Source organism: Astatotilapia calliptera, chromosome 20 (genome assembly GCF_964374335.1).
Source record: "Astatotilapia calliptera chromosome 20, fAstCal68.1, whole genome shotgun sequence".
Classification (NCBI taxonomy): Eukaryota; Metazoa; Chordata; class Actinopteri; order Cichliformes; family Cichlidae; genus Astatotilapia; species Astatotilapia calliptera.
This window is the reverse complement of record NC_137441.1, coordinates 27620108-27642785: the sequence shown is the minus strand read 5'-3', so window position 1 is coordinate 27642785 and position 22678 is coordinate 27620108. Positions and strand designations below refer to the sequence as shown.

Below are 22678 nucleotides of genomic sequence, written 5' to 3'. Positions count from 1 at the left end.
TGGGGGTTTAGATTGAAACTGCAGGCACCGGCTTAAATGATTTTAGTTTTGTGCACAGTCAGTAACTTTGCAGAATAATAACGATAAAATGTTTGTTTTTTCCAGATGGCATCCGGACTCCAAAGTTGAGTGGAAGACCATTCCAACATCACGATGTTCAATTTTATTGCATATCCAATCTTTTCGAAAACACACCATGATACTGACTCCAAACACCCCCTCCAAAAAACTATCAAGGGCAAAAATTCTCTCTCTCTCTCTCTCTGTCTCCTTCTCATTTAAAAGAGCACAATTGTCTGTCACTCATTAAGCTACAAAAAAAGAAAGGAAAAAAAAAAAGCTTGGGGAATTTAGTGCTTTCAGAGTGGAACTGAGGGGAAAATTGTGCATTCCTCCTACGACCATGGTCTGGTATTGTTATAACTGAAAATACAAAAACCCTACCACCGCTGCCACCACCACCATCACCAAGCGAAATGTGTCCTGCGTCCTCATTATGCACAGGTCTGAGTGAAGGTTATTACATGGCAGTGATCTAACTTTTGATAGCTTTTTGACCATGTTTATTTTTGTTTCTTTGTTTTGTTTTTCTGTTTAGTTGAAGAGGTAGATCAGTGAACTGTCAGTTAATGTTTAAAATGAGGATCAAAGCTTTTATTTCCTAGTCTTTACACATTTTTAGAGAATGTTTTTAAGTTGGGAAAAATAAAAGAATCTCCAGATCGCGTCATTTTAAATCCAGCTTTATCCCACCGGAGAACAAAGCGAGAGAATTCAGCTTCAACAGGGAGTCCTCAAAGCCACTTCTGGCCCTTCTGTATATTTAGCCCCGTAATACTTTTACTGTCTTTTGTTTGGGTTTTTTTTTTTTTGTTTGTTTGTTTGTTTGTTTGTCCCACACCACACCCCAGTGTAGTCCACAAATCTGTTTGCACAAAAATTAAACTTTGCATATATACTGTCTAAAGGAAAAAAAGTTAATTAACCAAGCACATGCTGTTTATGATGACGAATGCTCGTTTTTAAAACGGAAAACAACAACAACAACAAAAAAAGAAACCCAAACATTTTAACCATTCTTACACCTTTTTGTCTGGCAACAATGTAGAATAAAGATTAACCCATCAGATCATAATCCACCCTGCCCCTCGTTTTGTTTTGGTTTGTTTTCTGTTCATGCCCTCCCCTCCTTATCCTTTGTTTTTCCCCTGGTTTCTGTTGCCCGTGGTTGGGACCGGTGATGTGATTTGGTCAGGTAGAGAGTACCTCCACTTTAGCCCGGTTGCAATCCGGACGTTTTCTCTTTTAACAGAGGTGCCCATTCCGTGCTTGGAAATGCAGTTACTACTCTGTGAATGACATGTTGTATAAATCAATGTTTGAAAATAATGATATTGAAACTTTTTAAGTTAAAAACGAAAAAAAAATTTTTTTGGTTGTCTGCCATGGGTGGGTTATCTCTTAGAATCGCATGCTGTAGAATTGCTTAAAAGGTGCATATGAAATTAAGTCCTTTTGATGTTTTTCTTTGAGAAAATAACCTGTTGAATATATCAATACGATGGTATTTATATTTTTCTTTTTCCTTTTTTCCTTTTTTTTTTCCTCTTTGTTTTTGGCTACTCCGTGCATACACGATTCAACTAAAATGTCAAAGCTATGCACTCGAGAAGCAAACCCTGCGACATTAACGGTTACTTGGTCCATACTTGGGAGGGATTCCACAAAAATTAAAGTAATGTAAGTGTTTAAATTGTACACACATGCATACGTACATTCATTCACGTAAACATACACAATCTCCAATGGAACAAAATAAAATTTTCATTCCTTCTGTAGCAAACGAAATTCCATTTACAAAGGAAAACATTTTATAACAGGTTTTTTCTGTCCTTTAATAAAAAAAAAAACGGGAAAAAAAAATCTTGCAGCATCTGAATGGCAGAAGTTTCTGTTGTTCCCTTCTTGTAAACAAACGCTCTTTCTTTAGCAGTAGTGACATTTTTTCCATTCTGTTTTTTTTCTCTGCGACATTCTGTACAAAAAAAATGTGCTGTAATTGTGCGTTAGGCCTGGAGTTGGCAAAAAATAAAACAAAATAAAAAAAATATTACAAATTAATTAAATTCCCTTTCCTTTTTCTCTCTTTCTCTATCAAATAACTGTAGAGCTCTGCACCCCCACTGTTCCCTTTTCACCTTTTGTATTTAATTTTAAAGTCAGTCAGTGTACAACCGAAAGCTGGATGCAAGATAGAAACTATATTAAAATGTACTGTTATTTAAGATGTAATAAAAAGCAGTTTGAGATGACCTACTGTGTTGAGTGTGATTCACTTAGAGCATTTCCCACTGAAGCTAGAATGTTGCAGACTGTTTGGTTTCCTTGTAATTATGTTCAAGTCAATAAACAATTTCTTATCCACTGTTGAATCAGCCTGCCTCTTCTGTACAGTCATTAACGCACTCACTTAACTCTTTTTGTTCATCAGCACTTACAATGAGTGTAAAGGCACCTTCTTGTAGTGCCACTCTACGGAATGAGTGTGAAGACTAAAAATGAAATTGCAGACTGACTTCCCAGCTTGAGTAACAGCAGCATACGTGTCCACGCTTGCTGAAAACATCAGCGTAATTATACACGCCGATCTTAACTGGCGTGCCTTGCTAAAGAGCATTTCCCTCAGTGTTAGCAGTTTGCATATTGCTTACTCGGTATATTCTCACACTTGCTGATCCCTGCTTCACCGATGGATGATCAGAGTCCTTTCTAATGATGTACATGCTTTGGTAATAATCCTTGATGTTTACTGCCCTCTACTGGGCAGACATCTGAAATACAAATACAGATTATTTTGTGTGGATGTGGCAGAGAATGCATGACCATGAGCAAGTAGCTTTCCTTCTAGATGGTCAGCGCATCTGTAACAACTCCAAAGAAATTACCAAGTCTGGTCTTTCTGATGACATGTAGGACTTGATAAACAAGTGGCAAAAATAAAGATAAAAAAACCACTACATCAAAATGTACTGATTCAGCCTCTTGGGTAAAATCACTTTTTTTTAAGAGCTTTGTTTTTTCAAATTCGCTGTATTTCCTGTTACTAGAGTCGTGGGAGGAGGGGGGGATCTAAAATCGGAAGTAGTGGCTCAGGGTGGGGGGAAAAAATCACACCCCACAATAATTTCTGTTGTAATCTCCAGCATTTTCTTTGTGTACAGGCTGTGATCAGCTGAAGTGTGTTGCTGCTGAGGTTTACTGCTCTTTGTGGATTTACACAGCTGAATTAAAGCAAATGTTTCACAAGCTGTCTTGGCTGATTTCCATGGTATACTGTTTATACTGTCTTTTTACTACACAGCACACAGTTGGTATAAAGATTCAGTAAATGAATCGAAGCTTAATCGCTTACATCTAAATTCATCTCTGCTACACTTGATGTACCCTTGATGTAATCTCTGACCATGAACACTACAGTCACTGTGGTGTTAAGTCCAAAGCAGTGCTTTACTTTAAATTCACCACAGTACAGCGAGCCAACCTCTTTATATGCACTAAGCTGCTCAGTCTTCGAATAACACACAGTAGGCTATACACCATAACTTACCATCATATACGGACCCAATATGTGATTAAAATGATGATCTTTAAATCTGGTGTCACTGAGCAGTTCTTACCTTTAAATCTAACGTTTCTTCTGCCTCCCATCCTGTCTTTCTTATCTTTCTCCATCTCTGAGGTTTCTTTGCTTCTTTCTTTTCGCTCCCTGGGAAATGCAGCAGCTGAACCTTTAGCTGGCAACACACCGTGAGTCAAACTGCATACAAACGGCTTGTGTGTGTGCTGATATCTGTCCAGCTGTTAGAAATGTTGCATTTGAAATGACCTGCTGCAGCATGTGTCTCTGTAGTGCGAACTAGATCCTGAAGTACAACACAGGCTCCACTTTAGCCACTGGTAAGTATAGTGCTGTGAATGATGCATAAATAATATGTTGTTGTTTTTTGTATTTTATCTCTGCATATGTGATAAGCTCCGGGGATGGCTACACCAACAGCATTGTCTTTTCTGTGTTATTGTTCCCTCCATTTAGGCTCAATGATGTTTGATGGAAATAAAAACTTCCCTCAAACATGTTAAACCTAAGTAACATAAAGTTAGGTAAAGTAATGTGAATTCTAGTATTTGTACTCCGTTATTTCCCACCTCTGTAAAGTTGTACTGATTGACTGAAGCACACTGAAGTGTGTAACAATTGCCACAGTATTCTTTATTTTTTGTTTTTGTGCAAAAGTCTTGAGCCACACCTCATTTCTTCATATTTTTCTAAGAAAATGGGAAATGGGTGCAGCGATTTTTGAAACATGTTTCAAACATACACGGAAATAAGGCAAAACCGGAGTTTGTACAATTCTAATGAGCTTGAAAGTCAATATTATACGTTTTTGTAATTTCTTTAAGTAATCTTCAGGAATAGGCTGAATTCTATGGGATTCTTGACGCACATTCAAAGCTTTGGTTTGGATGTTGGCTGGCTTTTGTTCTGTTCTGTATCAAGTCTTTTCTCCCAGTTTCACTTCCTTAATAATGGATTCTTAACAGCCACCCTTCCACCGAGACCATTTCTCCTTTGCCAGATTGGATTTTTCTATTTGTTAAAGACACAACTTTTAGACACTGTTCATTTGCTGAAGGATTATCATTTCTCTCCCACTTGTCCACTTTCCTATGTTCTTTTAAAGACACCATGCACACCATGCTGCATGTTAACTTTTCATATAATAGCTAATTGAGAATCACCTGGTACATCCCTCAAGTAAGGTAGCTTTTTTTTTATTGCTGAATGACTATATGAATGTTAAATGGCTAAAAAACAAAACAAAAAATCAGCATCTGTCAAAATGGTGAGGTACTCGGACTGGAAAATGAGTAAAAAAGCAATGCCCAAAGAAAAACCATGAAAGACCAGAACCATTGCTAAAGACCATTTTCAAAAATGACAAGGAGAGTCTAGTCCCTTGTAAGGAAAATATAAAAGAAATGAGGGATGTTTTTTCCCGCACAGTACTGTTTAATGGAAAGAAACAGAATAAAGCGGAATAAAGGTTATTTTGCGGTTTAATCATTAAGAGGGGTGATAGAAATTTAAACCTGGAGGCTATAGTGGAATCATTAATCCAAAATAATCCCTTAATTCATGCAGCAGCTATAACTTTATGTCTTTGCCGTATAATTTTTTACCTACAATGTAGTTTGGTCCTGTAATATAATCTGAATGCTGTATAACCTGTGGTGCTGTAGCCTGGAGTGGTAGTCCAATATGACGTCGGCGCAGAGGGAGCCCGTGATTGGCTGGTCAGTATGAGGAAGTTGCGAGGCGATTGTTGATTCCTGAGTAGTGAGATGGTGTAACTATATTATTATCAAAGCGAATAATAATGGTGAAGTTCTGATCCTGCGGGATTTTGCCGCGCGCCAGATTTGCGTCGTCTCCCGTGACGTTGTGAGTAAATAGGTAGCCGTGCAGCTGGATGATGTGACGCTCTGTGATCAGGACGGCTAACTGCTAGCTTAGCTTGGGAACTAGCTCAGTTGCCTAACCGGTGATATATCTGTGGTCGCCACCATTCATCCGTTTATATAGTCAGGCAAGTCGGTGGAGGTCCTGTTGTAGACCACACGGGACAGTTCGACCATTAGAAAAGTGATAAATCGCAAAGACGAGGCTGTTAAGCGCAAAATAAACATTAACCTGTGTAAGCTAGGTTGCATCTTTTTCTCTAGCTGGCTGACGGTAAGGAAAAAACTTTAGCCAATATAATTTAGTTGAAGCTTAATTTTGGCTTAACTTGAAGTTTTTACTGTTTGGACAAAAACTTTTATTTCAATTTAATACCGACTTAGAAAAGAGTGCATATTAACCCTTATGTAATTTGGTGAACGCCGGTTACTGGGAGATGTAATCTGTAAGATCGATAGAAGTAAAATAAAATGAATAGAAATATTTGAGCGCGTCAGTAGATTTTATGTGACCCGAGCTGTAGACTCGCTCGTGTTTTCTTTATGTATATAATAGTTGGAATGATGTTCTGTAAGTTTTTGCCTCTTTTGGACCATCAGTACAAAAGCTGGTTTTATTACATGAAGTTTGGCGCATGCAGCCAATACACTGAGCCGGGGTTGTTTCTGCCAGCTGAGCTGATTAATGGTTGCTAGGGTGTTAATGAACAGAGTGAGCAGATCAGGACAAACTCATTGCTGTTGATGCACCTCATGGGAGGAGTGTGATTGAGGGGAGAGGGCGCAAATTAAAAAAATTGGCATTTAGCAATTGAAGAACAAATATATTTTATGTGTGCAACTTTGCCAGCTCTTTCACTAGGTAAATATTACTAGCTATAGTCTATTTTTAAGTTCTTATGCTATAGTCCCTGTATCTGTTAAGGCTGCGATTAAATGTTATTTCAGCAGCTCTTTTGTGTGATCATTTTCTTTGGGTGTCAGTGGGGATGAATACATAAATTGGCACATTTCTTTTGATTCTGAGCCGATTGTGAGAAACATACATACTGTTGTATTTTTCCCACATTCAAAATAACTTGAACAAAAGGCTTTGAAAATCATCTTCGACCAGCCTCACACAGTTGTGCGTCATCGCCCAGCATTTATTGTCACTTAGTTTTCATTCCTTTGTCGCAGTTTATATCCTGTATATTATACAGATACAGATCAGGTGTCACACTTTGCGTGACACCTGATCGCTCTACTCATGAAAGATTGCTGTGTCATGTCAGTTTACCTCCAGCCTGGCTGTGTGAGATGGAGGGCGGAAAGGACGTGCGAGTGGAATCTGCCCCATACTCCTGCTCCACCTGTGATGGAGGGGAGGTGCCTGCCCGCAACCTGACTCGAAGAAACAGAAAAGTCCGCAGCTTGAGCACTTCCTCAGCCAGCACCTCCTTTGAATACAGGTAAAGCAGTTGTCCACACATGAAACTTGATTTTCTTTTTTTTTTAAGGTGGTAATGAGCCATGTTTAAAGTGCAAAGTCAGAAGAACAGTATTACTTATAACTTCAACCCCTCGTTTTTATCTTTCCTTAGGGTTATGGTCGTGTGAGTGTGAGTGAAAAATTGCTGATTCACTGGTCAAAACCTCCTGCTTATCAGAGACGTGACCCTGGTGCAGACTAACCTTTAAGCAAACAAACCAGGGCTTGCTGGATTTACAATATGCTTTAAGTTGTTGTCCAGTTGGTCAGCTCACTTTCATACAGAGCGTTGCTATAAAGGTCAAGATATTAATTCATTACTTCTCACTAAATTTGCAGTAACTCTGTCACACACATACACAGATACAAACAGCCACGAAGAGGCCCGCTACATGTAACGATGCCAAGTGTTCAGCCTGAAACATCCAGATGTTTTTTTCTTTTTTTTTAAATGGTCCATGTTGCCATGACTATAGTCCAGTAATGCAATCGGTTAACCTGATTGCATTACTGCGCTACCACCTTGTAAGCAGATTGGAAAATGTTGAGACACAATCACAGTTGCAGCAGCTGAGACTTTTGTGAAATGGATTTGTGTGGGTATCTGACTTCACCTCTTTGGTTTGCTAACTGTTCATGTTGCAAGGTTTTTTTTTTTTTCAGAAGCATTAAGATTTAGGAGGAATTTATCCTAATTGGGAAAGGACCCTTTTCATTGTAGCAAAGCAAAAAGTGAAGTGGACCTCCTTGGCTGAAAAGTAACTAACGTGAGTTTAGTTAAAAGCTTACAATAAGACCAGAGCTTACGATAAGCGGATCACAGTTTGGTATCTGTGTATTATTTTACTAATACAACGCAATACAATATCTTCTGTTGGAGTAGTTTTAAAAAAATGTTGTGACTCCACCTGCACTGTGATCCAGTGCTGGACTGAAATATTGATACATTCTCAGATTGCTCGAGAAGTTACGCAGAAGTAAAGCTTACGTACACAGCTGGTTGCTTGGGGACGTTGTAGGCTCTGGTAACCTAGGTGACCGTCTAATGCAAGGATGTCAAACTCATTTTACATCGTGGGTCAGATACAGCTCATTTAGATCTCAAGTGGGCCGGACCAGTGAAACTGCCCTTTAACTAAACATTTAGTCAGAGGTCAAGTACAGTTTTAGCAGCAAGTCTCGGGTTTGGTTAATTCACAGAATTTTTTTTGGACCCACTATAAAAAAAAATAGATTTCTATAATAGAGAACCTTTCTATTATTTAATTGTTTATCTAACACTTAACTAGTTTGGTGTGGTATGAGTGGTCATGTGGAGGTCTTTGTCAGTAGGAAAAGCTGTAAAGCATCTTCCAAAGCCTTCCAGGCCAATTCTGTCCCCCTGGCCTTATGTTTGGTCACATGTCAATCAACGATATGCTTAAGTCTCATTGGTAGTCTCGTCAGTCTCTCACCTGAGACTGACCTGAGCAGTCTTTTTGCCCATAGTTGCTTGAAGTCACTAAATGCCATTTACTTTTTATGCTCTCTGGTTGCTACCACCACAAATCCAAAGTACACACAGCTTTACTCTGTTTTTGTACTTTAGTGTCAGAGCTTCATCTTTTTATTTCTCTTCTCTTTTTTCCTTTGCCCATTTGGTGAATGTAAAAGTCTTAAAGTTGCATTACTTTTTGTTTTTTCTCCACTGGAGGGGAAAAATGACCCTAAAACAAGCTCACGACTGCTTATCGTTGATCGAACTGCTGTCACTTTAAAACATTTGCCTTTTCTCCACATCATCCCATTGGACTCCAGTTTTTTGGCGTTCTGACAAATACCAAAGCAGTGAGCGAAACAAGAGCAGCAACAGACTCTGTAGAGTTGCAGACTTGGTGATAACTGTCAGTGCTTTTGTCAGTGTGAGCAGCGGCTCTGGCGTTGCGCGTTAGTTTCTTTACATGTTTGTATGAAAATATCGTTCAGTGCAGCTTTAAGAGCGCGTAAACGGCAGATGGTGCATTCGCAGAGTGAGACGGCTAAGAGGATTTGATTGAGTGATTCAGCATGAAGGCTGCGTTTGCGCCGTCAGTGAATGCCACCGCTGACCTTTTGACCCCACACTCCAGTCACAATGCGTTAACAAAGCCTAATACAGACAGGTGCTTAAGATTTTCATTTTTTCCACTGCGCAGAAAGCAGATTTCTGTGAGCTCCAGAGTAAGTAAGTGGATAAGTAAGGCTTATAAAACAGCTTGTCGGGCTTAATTTCACCGATGCACTGTTAACGCTGCACCTACGACAAACAGACGCCCCAAAAAAGTCTAAATCTGAACAAAGAACATTTCAAGCACTGGGCTGTAGCGCCACAGTTTACACTTTCACCTATCAAATGAAAGGTTTCCAGATCGACGCAGTGACACAAATAGAGACTCTAGTGGTGTGTCGAAGCTAAGTAGACACAAAATAAGCAAATATCGGCTGATTTGTGAATTCTGTAAATTCTGAACTTCCGCTTCTGTTTTGTAGACGTCTCCAACAGCCTTTGTTTCGCTTCCCCTTTTTTTTTTTCTTCTTTTTTTGTCTTGAAAACTGAAATTAAAAGTGTAATTTGTTTGGTGAAAACTTTGACAAAAAGAGTTGGTAACTTGGGAATTTCTAGAGACTAGCATCGGCATCAAAGGGTGAGTGACATCATCTGGTCTTGAGCTCAGCTTCCAGTTTCCTGTAAACGAACAGATGACAGTAGAAGAGGTTGTGGGGTCAACTTATGCGCAGTTCGAGTAAGATGAGATCATTTTAAAATGCCTTGGAGTCTTCATTTGCGTTCTTGCCCAACTACTTGCTGTGTTTACATGTGAATGTTTTTTTTTTTTTATCCTGTCTTTTAGGAGGACTCAATCACTTCATGGACCGAGCCCTGTGACGACATTCGGCCCCAAGGCATGCATGCTCCAGAACCCACATGCAGTAATGTAAGTCAAACAGGGAGAGTTTTTTTAATTTATTTTTTTTATTGTTGTCCACCTTTGGAAGTCATTCCTAAGCTTTAGTTTCAGTGTGAGTCATTGTACAGTGAACAGTAGTGAGTTTAGTGTGTCTTTGCATCACTAAAACCCACCTGTACAACAAAGCATCGTGTCATTGCTTTGAAATCCGGTTGGGCCTGTAAAGGGTTTTGGAGCAGAGAAAAGAGCAGTGTTGCTAATGTCCTTATTTGCAATAGCCAATAAGGACATGAGTGGTCAACTTTTGGACCAGTTCTTTTACCTTCAGTTATGCAATCCTGTAGTTAACTTTGACGCTAATCTAGCATGTCAGTCTTGTGTAGTTTTCGTAGCACAATGGGTCTAAATGCTGCAGTCAAATTAGCGTTAAAGGCTATAAAGGAGCTTTTTAGCATCACGGTGAGACTTGTGCCATCTGAACTTTTGCAAGTCCTTTCAGATCTGGATGATTTTAAGGCCTAGTTAAAGCTAGCAGCAGAGTCTGTTTTTCTGGCCTTTTTTGGAGAGGCACAAAGAAAAATAATCTGAAATAAGTGATTGTCACTAAGGAAGTGCTGTGGGCTCAGTATTGATAATAAAAGCAACACCATAGTGTCATAAAGTACACATTCATTTCAGTTATTGTTGGATCTCTTTTCTTTTTTTAAATGACCCATATAGATCTACTCTACACTTAAAAAAGCAATTTTTTTTTTCTGTTTTTGTTTTTTAAACAAAAAACAGAAATGCATTTCTGTTCAGTTAAAAAAATAAAAAAAAATAAAATAAATGAAAGAGTAGAACTGTTTTTAATCCTTTAAGACAGATTTAACACAAGCAAAGCAGGGCTAATACAGCTGACTGCTAATACACAGTCACTTTAGGTTTCCATGTTTCGAGTCAGGTTTTACTTTAAATCTAGAATAAAGCCTGAGCTGAGTTTGATGCTCTGAGGCTGTTTTCATGCTGATCTTCAAAAGCAGGTAAATTCCTCAGAGCTCAGGTCGTTGAACGCGTGCACATGCAGCACATACTCCAACGTGCCGAATATATATATATATATATATATATATATATATATATATATATATATATATATATATTTATTTTTTAGCCAACGCCTTTAACAATGATTAGCTAAATGTTCTGCACAAGATTGAAGACCATGTGCACACTAACTAATCAGTAACTTGATCAGCCGTCCACATTGTGCAGGACACGCCAGTATGAGGAAACAAGTGTAGAAAAAATACTGTTAAGCATGTGTCGGTGTCATGACTGACATGCTCCATTGTTTCTGAACTCCAGTGCAATTTTGCTGTAAAACTAGTTAACACAGCTTAAAAATCATTATCATTCACTTCTTTAAAATAATCAGTTTATGAGAACAAGTCTTCCATGTAAATGTGCCAATTTCCTCTTTTGTAACTTCCAAGTGTAAACGCAGCATGTTGCACATCGTTTGGTACTTCACGTCTAGTCTTTATCAGCCGGTTTCAGTGCTTAAAGTGGAACCTTGAATCCAAAATGAGCTTTAGCATTACACTAACATCATTCTTCATTGTTGTGTTGGCATTTATTAATTTGTCATCAGTGATTTCATTCTAAACAGAGCTTGGTTATTAGTGTTTATGAGTCTGTTGGGTGCTTCGTGATAATCACACATTGGATCACATCAGCGCATCTGCTTTCCTTTTTTTGAATCTGTCTGACAAATCTGTCAGAGGCACGCTGGGTTTAGTGTGCTGTGAAATGCAAATTTAGAAAAGCAAAAAGTGCAGACTAGCTGCAGGTTTGAGAAATTCTTTTTTTTTAATTCTTTTATTTTATTTTAATTTTAACCTCAGATCACTCCATGCTTTATTTGAGGTTTAAGGTCATGTGCCTTGACTACTTAAGAGTGTTTGATTGTTTGGCCTCATAAATTTCTTGGTTGCCGTGTCTGGATGATAAGTGAGTGTCCTGCTGCGCATCTACCTTTAAACATAACGTGTAGCATCGAAGAACGCTGTGTTGCGTTGTCAAATAGAAAGAAGGGAACGTGAAGGTTCGAATAATGACTTTTACAACTGTTTAGATTGAGCATATCAACAACGATTTCTGTTCAGTTCTTCTCGTGTGGCTGAAAACAGCTTCACTGTTCTTTGTGTCCTGTGTGTTGAGCAAAATACCCAGAATAAGAGAAGCGTTATGGGTCCCTTTCACATTGCTGAACTTTATAATTACTTGGCTATGTGACACTTTCACTATGTTTAAGCTGTTACCGTTTGACCGTTGTGTCTTTCTGAGCCTCCATAAACATTAAAAATTATTTTAATTGACTATTTAGTAACACAACTTGCAACAGCATGCTTTTCTTTTTTTTCTTCTTATGTTCCTGTGGTAATGGCTGGTTTCATGGACACAAGCATAAACCGTAATTAAAAAAAAAAAAAAAAAAAGCAGCCAGAGTGTAAATGTCTTAAACCTGCATTCTACCTGAAGGTCAAAAAATGGTCATAGCTGTGGCTGCAAAAACCTTTGTGGTCCTATAGACGTCTGTGGGAAAACATAACGCTTTCCTAGCGAGTTTATGGGCTCGGTCACTTGTTTAACGTCCCACTCAATTTACAAAAAAAAAAAAAGAAAAAAAAAAAAGAGAGGAAGTCTGTTTGTTGTAAATCCTTGTCATTATGTTTCAAAATAGTGTTATCTACACACTCACTGGCCAAAAGGTGATCACTCACAAACCATTAGCGAATAAGCGTAGGAGCTTTGTGGTCATTCCTGCCCCTTTTTGTCACATCCTGTTGTTTGCAACCAAAGATGAAGGCGGCAGGACCGATCATGTCACGGCTTCAGATTGGGTGATGTCGCCGTGGTTACGTCCATCTTTTCTGCTGTCAGTCTCTTGGTCATTTTTTTTTGTTGATACATTTTTTTTAAAAAGCCAAAGTTTCCTCAAATCTTGGATGCTCACCAATTTGCAAAGGAATCACCTTTTCAACTTTCATGTACAGGAATCCAGTAGTTTCTCTGCATAAAAGATAGCATGCAATCCAACATATTTTGATAATGTTGTTCAAGGCGTCAGCACTACTTGTTTCTTACAGTCACTGTGGCATCACTGTCATATACACGAGTCACCTTATTTGATTGTGCCCTAGATCACTCATCGTGCTGCAGTTAGGAAAGTCTTGACATTCAAACTGTTGATCTCTTGACTCGATCAATCACATAAGTGTCTGCGTTTGTTCAGGCAGATTAGCTCCCTTAAAGCTGCTCGACAGGTTAAAAGTAGCAAAACCAGACTATCTTTATTCCAAAGGCTGCACTGTAGTTCTTTTCAGGATAACCTGGTTTCACATATTCAGTGTTTACAAGTGTAATGTTTGCACCTACTGTGGACCCTCAGCTGCTGTGACCAGTAGGTGCTATGCTTTAGGGCAGTAGGAAGAAGGAAATGTGATTAAAGGTAAAGCAGCACCAGTTTAGACCTTCCTAACTGGAAACTCGCCTCTTACGTCACACTCTGTGGAAGGGTGAGGCTGTGAGTGCTCAAAGCAGATGGATGCAGCCTTGTTTCACTCATTGTCGGCTTGTTTCGGGGAACTGCAGACACATGTGGCCACATTGATACCCGACACCCTAAATACACCCTGAAAACTTCACAGTGCATTGTTCTGAAGACCAGCCATGCTACTCCCTTTGTTCTGTGTTGTGCCTCATTGCTTTGTTGACTTCCACTTGAAAGACGAGAGCTGAGGCAACTGTAGTCAAATCCGAAGTACCGCTGAATGCACACAGAGTGCTTATGTCATGCCTACATGTGCTAAAACATAATCAGAACTTATGTTAATTTTTTTCCCACTAAGTAGAGATTTAATTGAACCAAATTAAACCTGGCCTTTTATTAAATCTACAAGTACGTTTAATTCCTTGTGATCAAAACGACTTAATTATCCAGAGTGGCCCAATGGTAGTGACAATATGTTTAATATATTATTTTGAGGTAAAGCCCAATGAGATGCACCAAGCGTGAGCAGTTCACACAAGCAGAGATAAGAAACAGAGTGTGCATTACTAGCATACCAGTGAACAGGTGTAGTGATTTACACATTTGTGATTTTGGGAGGAGACACAAATCCATTTAGGGTTGTCAGGAAGGGCATCTGTTGCAAAAACGGGCTAAATTAAGCGTGCAGAGAATAAGAAGAGTTCAAATTAGTTGGGTTTTTTGTTTGTTTGCTTCATAGAAATTTACTGTAATGTTAGGTTTTAGTGGAAGATTGAGGATGATCACTTTCTAAAGGACTCCCAGAAATGCCCCAAAAATATTTTACAGCAGGTACTATTCATAAACTTTGACTCAGCTCAGTTTTTTCTAATTATATAAATGTACACTGATGTGAAAATGTCAGCGGGGAGACTAAGGACAGCTAATGTCTGAAGGCAACTTCTTATTTGGTTTGTGACTTATTTGTGTTTCCTGTTACAGTCACACTGTAGGTTCCCATTATATCATGTGTGAAATGTGATTTTTATGCTATAATGTTTATCCTCTCAATAAAGTCCATATTGTTTAAGTCTCTCTCTGCTTACCGTAGAGCATGAGGAAGTTCAAATAGATCCTGGTGTAATATCATAACCCAGAATTGCATAATTTCCTAACAAAAGCTCTGTTGATGTGTTTGATTGTTTCCTTTCTTAAGCTGACAGATCACATTAGTCATCTGTCATGCCCATTGGTCTAAGAGGCCTTTCATTGCATTGTACCAGGTCTATGAGCTCCGAGTTGTACCGGCGTGGTTTCAGTGTTTGAGATAATCACACCTGTCTGACAAGGAAGGTCCTTCCCAGAAATGGGCGGGTTCAGTACAGCAGAGTGGGCGGAGTCTGCGATGAAGTCAACTTTAAGATTGAGTGAGAGGTCTGATTCAGCAGCAGAATGCAACAGGAAGGTTTAGTGTTAAGTCCTCGCTGGGCCAAATATAGCCACAGAGGATCCATCAGCAGGGGTGGCGTTGCTGCTTGTTGTTGTTAGTTGTTTTCAGCGCATGGAGACACTTCCAGCCTCTCAGACTGCCGGTGGCTGACTCGCGACTGGACTTCAGGAAGCAAACTGATTCAGCTGCTATAATGTGCAGCTTTCAAGGAAGTAGTTAGAAGCGGAATGAACTGTTTTGTCAGAAAGGGCCACGACGACAGAGCCCCGTTCTCCAGCTGAGTCATCCTGAAGCAGCATCTCCGTTACATGTGTACAGTTATGAAGTTCAACCAGTGTGTACTGCAGGACGCTCCTGCGAGCCACAGCGAGAACAGGGTCTGGAAATGGTGAGAAGGCTTTCTAGCATCTTCTGTCTTTCTCAACAGAGAGAACATGTTCAATAGGTGAAATATTAACTGGCATGCCACCGCTGCCAGACAGATGTTCAGAGAGTTGCACTCCAGTGACCTGCAGTGTAGGTAATATTAAACTGCTTCTTAAGTTTAGACAGAGAATTCCACTTTATTTTTGCGGCTCGGTAACAAAAATAAACATTTAAAAGTTGTTGTTTATGTGTGCCGGGCTTACTGATTGAAAGGGGAAGGTCAGGCTGAGCATGCTTTGAGGTGGTCAGAGGAGAAACTGTCCATGAATGGATCACAGCTTGTCGCTGCTTCAAATGCTAATGAAGTTTTGCTTTTGTCTCATGTGATTGTGTTTAAAAGCAGGCCTGCACTGCTCAGTTTTAGATGTTTGGACACGTGTGTGTGTGTGTGTGTGTGTGTGTGTGTGTGTTCAGGTCAGTCAGAGCCAAATCATTCGAAATGTTTTACTACATGTAACTAGTCCTCTTGTTTTAAAGAATGTACCAGCCCTCACAGCCTTTGTAAGTAATCTGTGATTGTTCTAATTTTGAGTTTGGGGGTATTTTGTCTTTACGTCATTTTAGGGTTTTTTTGTTTTTTAAAGAAAGGGGAACTGAATGTGTCATTGCTTTTTCATCTGTTATGGTGGGAGTTTCGTAGGTGTGTTTGCTGTGGGGGGTTTTTTGGGGGGGGGGGGTTTAAACACTGGTCACTGTTTTATCATATGGGGTTAGTCGGAGTGTGTTGCTTTAACAGTGTGGCAGCTGTTTTAGAAGCATGTAATATGTCCTCGGGTGAGGATTAAAGCTTTAAGGATGTTGAGTCAATCTATTGCGTTGATTCCTGTGACATTGATTCAGAAGAAGTGAAAAAGCGGGTCAGTGTGGTTGTTGCTGCAACTTCCAAATTTTTAGCATTAAAAAAAAATAGCAGGTCATGTGCATTTGCTGTTGACAGAAAGCTGTAAACTATATGTAGAGATGTAAGGTCTCAACACACTCACGGAGGGAAGAACCGTTACAGGCTGATGGAACAACTTCAGCACCACAGATATGATTTGGTACTTTGTCTGATTCCTGTGGTCACCCACACATTCAGTGCTGATTTCACAGAAATACTCATGTAGGTTAATGCATTACTTAATAATTATTATGTCCAACTGTATCCATGAATGCGCTGAAGTCTTGTCATGAGTAGTTTTGGAAGTTTTTGCACCAGGATAGCCACATGATTTTATTTCATTCCTGAGGTCTATGCTCGTTCTACAGCTGAAATTGAAATGTTGAAGTTTTATTGATAACAGATAAGGGAGAAGTTGTTCTGTGAAAATCTATTCCTCTCGGTAATTTAGCCACCTGACTGTAACGAGGCTCAACACCCCACAAAAAGTCATGCTGATGCTAAGCTAATTAATGTTCATTTTGTTTCAAAGCTAATGCTGGGTCGGTGCATAATACTCCTATTGTATCATGCATTTTAAGTGGCTTTAGTGGTTTGATCCAAACGTTTATTAAAGGATTTACTGAAATGTGTAGATGCGGTTTGATTAAAATCAATAAGGAAGGATTTTAAAAAGCTCTTATATGAAAGTGTGTTTTTAAAATAAATAAAAAATAATGAGTATGTTTGACTGTGCAGTTATGCTACTGGTGACGGAGCCTGAATAATTTCTGACTTTCCACTCCTGTAACTTTAATTGCATATATTTCCAGGGCTGTAAAACCAGCTTCTTGCATAGGAACTGCTTGTACAGAAACTAGAATCAGCTGATTCTAGAGTCATTAAGTTCCTAATATGTATGGCAGAGCTGTAACTAACTCAGGTCAGCAGACTTATCTCTTTTTAACCTGTGAGAGTTTCATCCGTCCTGTTAGTTTCTACTTCAACGTTTTAATCAGATGTTTGTTTGTTTTTTCTTGCATATTTTGCAGTTTTGTAAGGATTTTAATAACCGAGATGATCATGGGGTTGAGTCAGAACCCTGCAGACAGATTCACAAGTGTGTGGCAGCAGAGCTAGACAGTAAGCCGACATGTCTAATTGGATAGGTTCTGAGCAGCCTTGGTGGCGATGAACAAGAGGAATTTTCAGTTAGCTGATACAAGATGTGTTGACTAAGATCTCGGTGCTCACGTCCCAGGCCCTTTACGTAAGCCGGTGATGCAGCTCGGTGCCGTTTTGCACCAAGTGACGATGTCTTTGTTCGGACCTGTTTCTTTGTTCAGGCACATTCAGGATCCCGCCAGCCAGAGGCTGACGTGGAACAAACCACCAAAAAGTGTCCTTGTCATCAAGAAGATCCGAGATGCCAGTCTGCTACAGCCTTTCAAAGAGCTCTGCAGGTTCCTCACCGAGGTAACCACAAACCGAAGGGCGGGGGGCAGCGTTTGTTGGTGGGAAGCTGCTGAGTGTTAATGTTATACCGCATGTCCAGTAAAAATAACAGGCTCTCGATTGTCGTGTGTCATTTAGGTGAAAAGCATGATTGTTTACGTGGAAAAGAAAGTCCTGGAGGACCCAGCCATTTCAGGCGATGAAAACTTTGCGGCCGTTACAAAGAAATTCTGCACTTTCAGAGAAGGTAGGGACACCAGTCATCTCTGATCCAGTTACATGAAGTGTTTATAACTTTTCTTTTTTTAAAATAAGAGATTTAAATGAGCTGTTGTCTACATATCTCTTAGATCTCGACGACATCTCCAACCGTGTAGACTTTATAATCTGTCTCGGTGGAGATGGAACTTTGCTGTACGCATCTTCGCTCTTCCAGGTATTCAGCCGGTTGCCCACGCCGCACTCTGTGCGTTTTTGCTTTTGCTGCTGTAAACATAACCGTCTCCTCCCATCGTAGGAGAGCGTTCCACCAGTCATGTCCTTCCACCTGGGTTCCCTGGGCTTTCTGACCCCATTCAAATTTGAAAACTACCAGTCTCAGGTCAACCAAATTATTGAAGGTAATGAATGTTTTCTAACTGGTCTTTCAGCCTCCATGTTTGTATGACCTACTTGTACAAATCTTTCCATTCTTTTTGCGTAGCTGAAAGTTTTTGTGTGTTATTTTCCGTAAAGGAAGCTTAAAGCATTTGTACTGATTGCAGGTAACGCTGCCATTGTCTTAAGAAGTCGCTTGAAAGTGCGGGTGCTCAAAGAGAACTGGGAAAAGAAGTCCAGGGTGGACGAAAAGGGGATCATTTTGACCAACGGGGACATTGAAAGTAGCCGCAAAGCCATGCAGTATCAGGTAATGTGTCCACCTCGCATTGGGACATAGACATTCAAACTGTTCCTGCTGCAGAATGCAGATTCACAGACGATTGTCCCCTGTAGGTTAGAGCTTCTGGTTCTCCGATAAAAGTTTTTGTCACATAACTGCAGGGTCCAGCTCCCCTCGCAGCCTCAGCCCGCGCTAAAAATAGGTCAAAACGGCTCGCTAATGCAGTTTGCTCGTCCTGACTCGGCCGTCTTCAAAGAAGGCGCCTGCAGGCTGTTAACCTGCTGTTTAAAGAGCGGCAGGAGCAAACTGAGTCATTAGCGAAATGTAGCTCTGACCGCACGTATGAGGTTAATGGCTTCTGACAAATATTTGTACTGGCACAAATCCAACAATGTGGTGCGAGTGGGTGACATCATATCAGCAGACATGGGGGTTGTGGCAAATTGAAAATCGTTTGATGTGTGAATTGTGTTATTTTTTTTTTTTTTTTTTTTTCTTTCTTTTTTTTTTTTCTCCTCCCTCCCACAAATCTGCAGGTACTGAATGAGGTGGTGGTGGACCGAGGACCCTCCTCCTATCTCTCTAACGTAGACCTGTTCTTGGATGGACACCTCATTACTACGGTGCAGGGAGATGGTGAGTGGCATGAGAGCGCGGAGACTTCGAGGCCGTCCAGAATCAGGGCGTGCTGACAGTGAAATCAGATCAGTGCTGCGTGCTGATAAGGCTAACAACAGTTTTGCTTCACTATGTGCTTATTAGAATGAAAACAACGGAATTTGAATGAAAACAACAGAATTTGAATGAAAACAACAGAATTTGAATGAAAACAATGGAATTTGAATGAAAACAATGGAATTTGAATGAAAACAATGGAATTTGAATGAAAACAATGGAATTTGAATGAAAACAACAGAATTTGAATGAAAACAACAGAATTTGAATGAAAACAATGGAATTTGAATGAAAACAACAGAATTTGAATGAAAACAATGGAATTTGAATGAAAACAATGGAATTTGAATGAAAACAATGGAATTTGAATGAAAACAATGGAATTTGAATCAAAACAACAGAATTTGAATGAAAACAACAGAATTTGAATGAAAACAATGGAATTTGAATGAAAACAATGGAATTTGAATGAAAACAATGGAATTTGAATCAAAACAACAGAATTTGAATGAAAACAACAGAATTTGAATGAAAACAATGGAATTTGAATGAAAACAACAGAATTTGAATGAAAACAATGGAATTTGAATGAAAACAATGGAATTTGAATGAAAACAATGGAATTTGAATCAAAACAACAGAATTTGAATGAAAACAACAGAATTTGAATGAAAACAATGGAATTTGAATGAAAACAACAGAATTTGAATGAAAACAATGGAATTTGAATGAAAACAATGGAATTTGAATCAAAACAACAGAATTTGAATGAAAACAACAGAATTTGAATGAAAACAATGGAATTTGAATGAAAACAATGGAATTTGAATGAAAACAACAGAATTTGAATGAAAACAACAGAATTTGAATGAAAACAACAGAATTTGAATGAAAACAACGGAATTTGAATGAAAACAACAGAATTTGAATGAAAACAACAGAATTTGAATGAAAACAACGGAATTTGAATGAAAACAATGGAATTTGAATGAAAACAATGGAATTTGAATGAAAACAATGGAATTTGAATCAAAACAACGGAATTTGAATCAAAACAACAGAATTTGAATGAAAACAATGGAATTTGAATGAAAACAACAGAATTTGAATCAAAACAACAGAATTTGAATGAAAACAATGGAATTTGAATGAAAACAACAGAATTTGAATGAAAACAATGGAATTTGAATGAAAACAATGGAATTTGAATGAAAACAATGGAATTTGAATGAAAACAACAGAATTTGAATGAAAACAACGGAATTTGAATGAAAACAATGGAATTTGAATGAAAACAACAGAATTTGAATGAAAACAACAGAATTTGAATGAAAACAACAGAATTTGAATCAAAACAACAGAATTTGAATGAAAACAATGGAATTTGAATGAAAACAATGGAATTTGAATGAAAACAATGGAATTTGAATGAAAACAATGGAATTTGAATGAAAACAACGGAATTTGAATGAAAACAACGGAATTTGAATGAAAACAATGGAATTTGAATCAAAACAATGGAATTAGAAATGGTGGGTTTTAAAGGTAGAAAAGCCAAATGGCTGCTCTCTGGGACTCTTAAGTGTTCAGGATATCCATGAGTCACTGCAAAGGTTTGGCTTTTTTATTTTAGGAAGAAAAATGTCTAGAAGCTTCTGCACAAAGTTCTTCTTCTGCACAAGAATTATTAAGGGGTGACGGTCAGTCAGAGATGCAGGCTGAACTTTGCCCTTCGTTACACTCTTTTGATGGCTCAGTGCATTAAGTACCTGGGCTTCAGTGAAAATGTGCTTTTGCATCTCTGTCCACTCAGGTGTGATAGTCTCCACACCCACAGGCAGCACAGCGTACGCAGTGGCAGCAGGAGCTTCCATGATCCATCCCAACGTCCCAGCCATCATGATCACCCCCATCTGCCCGCACTCTCTCTCCTTCAGACCAATCGTGGTGCCGGCCGGGGTGGAGCTCAAGGTACTGGCGAACTTGCCAAAAAAGCTCATTCATCACGTGCATTTGCTATTATTTATTTGTTTTAACAAGAAACAGGCAAGTCTTACAAGTAGATCTCGTTTGAATCTGAGCGGTAACGCCACACACACAAAAGATGAAGCATGTTCTTTCTGTGACTTCTGCATTTTTTTTCTGCGTTGCCTCTCAGATAATGCTCTCATGTGACGCCAGAAACACAGCATGGGTGTCGTTTGATGGACGAAAGAGACAAGAGATCTGCCACGGGGACAGGTTAGTCTGGATGCCGAGGCCATGATATAGACATAGACACACACTTGATAAGTTTAACGCCCCTGCAGCTGCCTCAACACTTAAAGGCTTTGTTATGTAACCTTATCAACCTGCCTTAATGGGCTTGAGTCCATGAGTGTCTCCTGAGTCCGATCCAGCTTCTTCCTTTATGTAACTCAGCAAAAACATAATCAGCTTTCTGGTTATTGGAAGAGAGCTGCCAGGATTCCTCAGTAAGTGCCTGCTGTTTTCTTCTTCTTTTTTTTTTTTTTATAAGGAAGTTTGAAGACAACACCTCTTTTGTTGAGACTGCAAACAATGAACATTTTCTTTCCTTGTTCAGTCCTTAAAAAGTACAACTCCTTTCATTTATTTATTTATTTTTTTCCCATTTCAATTCTTGCTCCAGTATTACCATCACCACTTCCTGCTTCCCCGTTCCATCGATCTGCTTCCGGGACCCGGTTAATGACTGGTTCGAGAGCCTGGCCCAGTGCTTACACTGGAACGTGAGGAAGAAGCAGAACTACCTCAGCTCAGAGGATGAGGAATTCTGAGGCCTTCTTCGGGGTCTCCTTAAAGTCTTGGTTTTAGCTTGACCGTTCTCTGTGCCATTTTTTTTTCTTTTTTTTCCATCTTTTACGGATAGAAGGTCTCACCAAACTCTCTTCAAAAAAATAAAAAAATCTGTTATAATAGTTTTCAGTAAAACGAGGTTGCTACAGCCCCTCATTTCATCCACCTTCATGGCAACAGTTTTAGTTCCCCCACCCCCTCATGAAGACAGCTTTCTTTTGATTGGCTGCGCTTTGTAAACAGAAGGTTAGGGATTGTCTGTTCTCACTGACATCATAAATACCCAAAACTAGAAGGAAAAAAATGACTGAGCAGTTTGAAGCTCTACCAGTGTACCACTGTGCATATATGATAGAAAATAAGGACAAGCATTCAAGGTCCTTTTAATTAAAAAAACAAACAAACAAACAACTAATACTAAGTCCTACTTTCTAAAATACTGTTTCATCATTCTTGTTTTTTGGTAAACATTTCGTTCACGACAGTAAAAAGCTAAGCTCCTGTAACGACTGCAATTGGCTGAAATGTGGACGCTGCGACATGCCCTTAAAATTCAAAATATGACTTTAATAAATAAAAACAAATGAGCATTTTTAAAAGCATTAGTTAAAGAAAATTAAACCAAATAAATTTTTTTTTTCTTTGTGAACTTTGAAGCATTAATACAATTTCCCAAATGTTCCC

General features: G+C 39.1%; 2 protein-coding genes across 8 annotated transcripts in view; both read left to right on the top strand.

Moving 5' to 3' along the window:
* Positions 1-2312, top strand: part of LOC113013015 (guanine nucleotide-binding protein G(I)/G(S)/G(T) subunit beta-1-like) — a 31669-nt gene extending 29357 nt beyond the window's left edge. For 2 of the 3 annotated variants that reach the window (XM_026153536.2, XM_026153538.2), the window contains exon 11: positions 106-1135. The gene's annotated coding sequence lies outside the window, so the exon portion shown is untranslated. Of the gene's footprint in view, positions 1-105 lie in introns of all 3 variants that reach the window. The other variant, XM_026153537.2, reaches the window with a different exon arrangement.
* Positions 2313-5270: 2958 nt separating this feature from the next.
* On the top strand, positions 5271-22124 carry nadka (NAD kinase a). Of its 5 annotated transcripts, none has more exons than XM_026154273.2 (12): positions 5271-5355; positions 6795-6971; positions 9862-9945; positions 17514-17643; positions 17761-17869; positions 17973-18058; positions 18140-18242; positions 18387-18529; positions 19039-19138; positions 20991-21148; positions 21336-21418; positions 21828-22124. In XM_026154273.2, the coding sequence occupies exons 1-12, from the start codon at positions 5321-5323 to the stop codon at positions 21973-21975; spliced, it is 1356 nt and encodes a 451-aa protein (XP_026010058.1). In that variant the 5' UTR covers positions 5271-5320; the 3' UTR covers positions 21976-22124. The 5 variants fall into 5 exon arrangements, with proteins under 5 accessions (XP_026010058.1, XP_026010059.1, XP_026010060.1 ...); XM_026154274.2 differs by having other exon boundaries at positions 5347-5503; XM_026154275.2 differs by lacking the exon at positions 5271-5355 and adding an exon at positions 5627-5794.
* Positions 22125-22678: the final 554 nt, after the last annotated feature.

Excerpts from the sequence above, each read along its gene's own strand:
- nadka (XM_026154273.2), top strand. The coding sequence starts at position 5,321 with ATGACGTCGGCGCAGAGGGAGCCCGTGATTGGCTG. Across the intron at positions 9,946-17,513 it reads CAGAACCCACATGCAGTAAT|GCACATTCAGGATCCCGCCA; the intron begins GTAAGTCAAACA and ends TTCTTTGTTCAG. Across the intron at positions 18,530-19,038 it reads GCAAAGCCATGCAGTATCAG|GTACTGAATGAGGTGGTGGT; the intron begins GTAATGTGTCCA and ends ACAAATCTGCAG.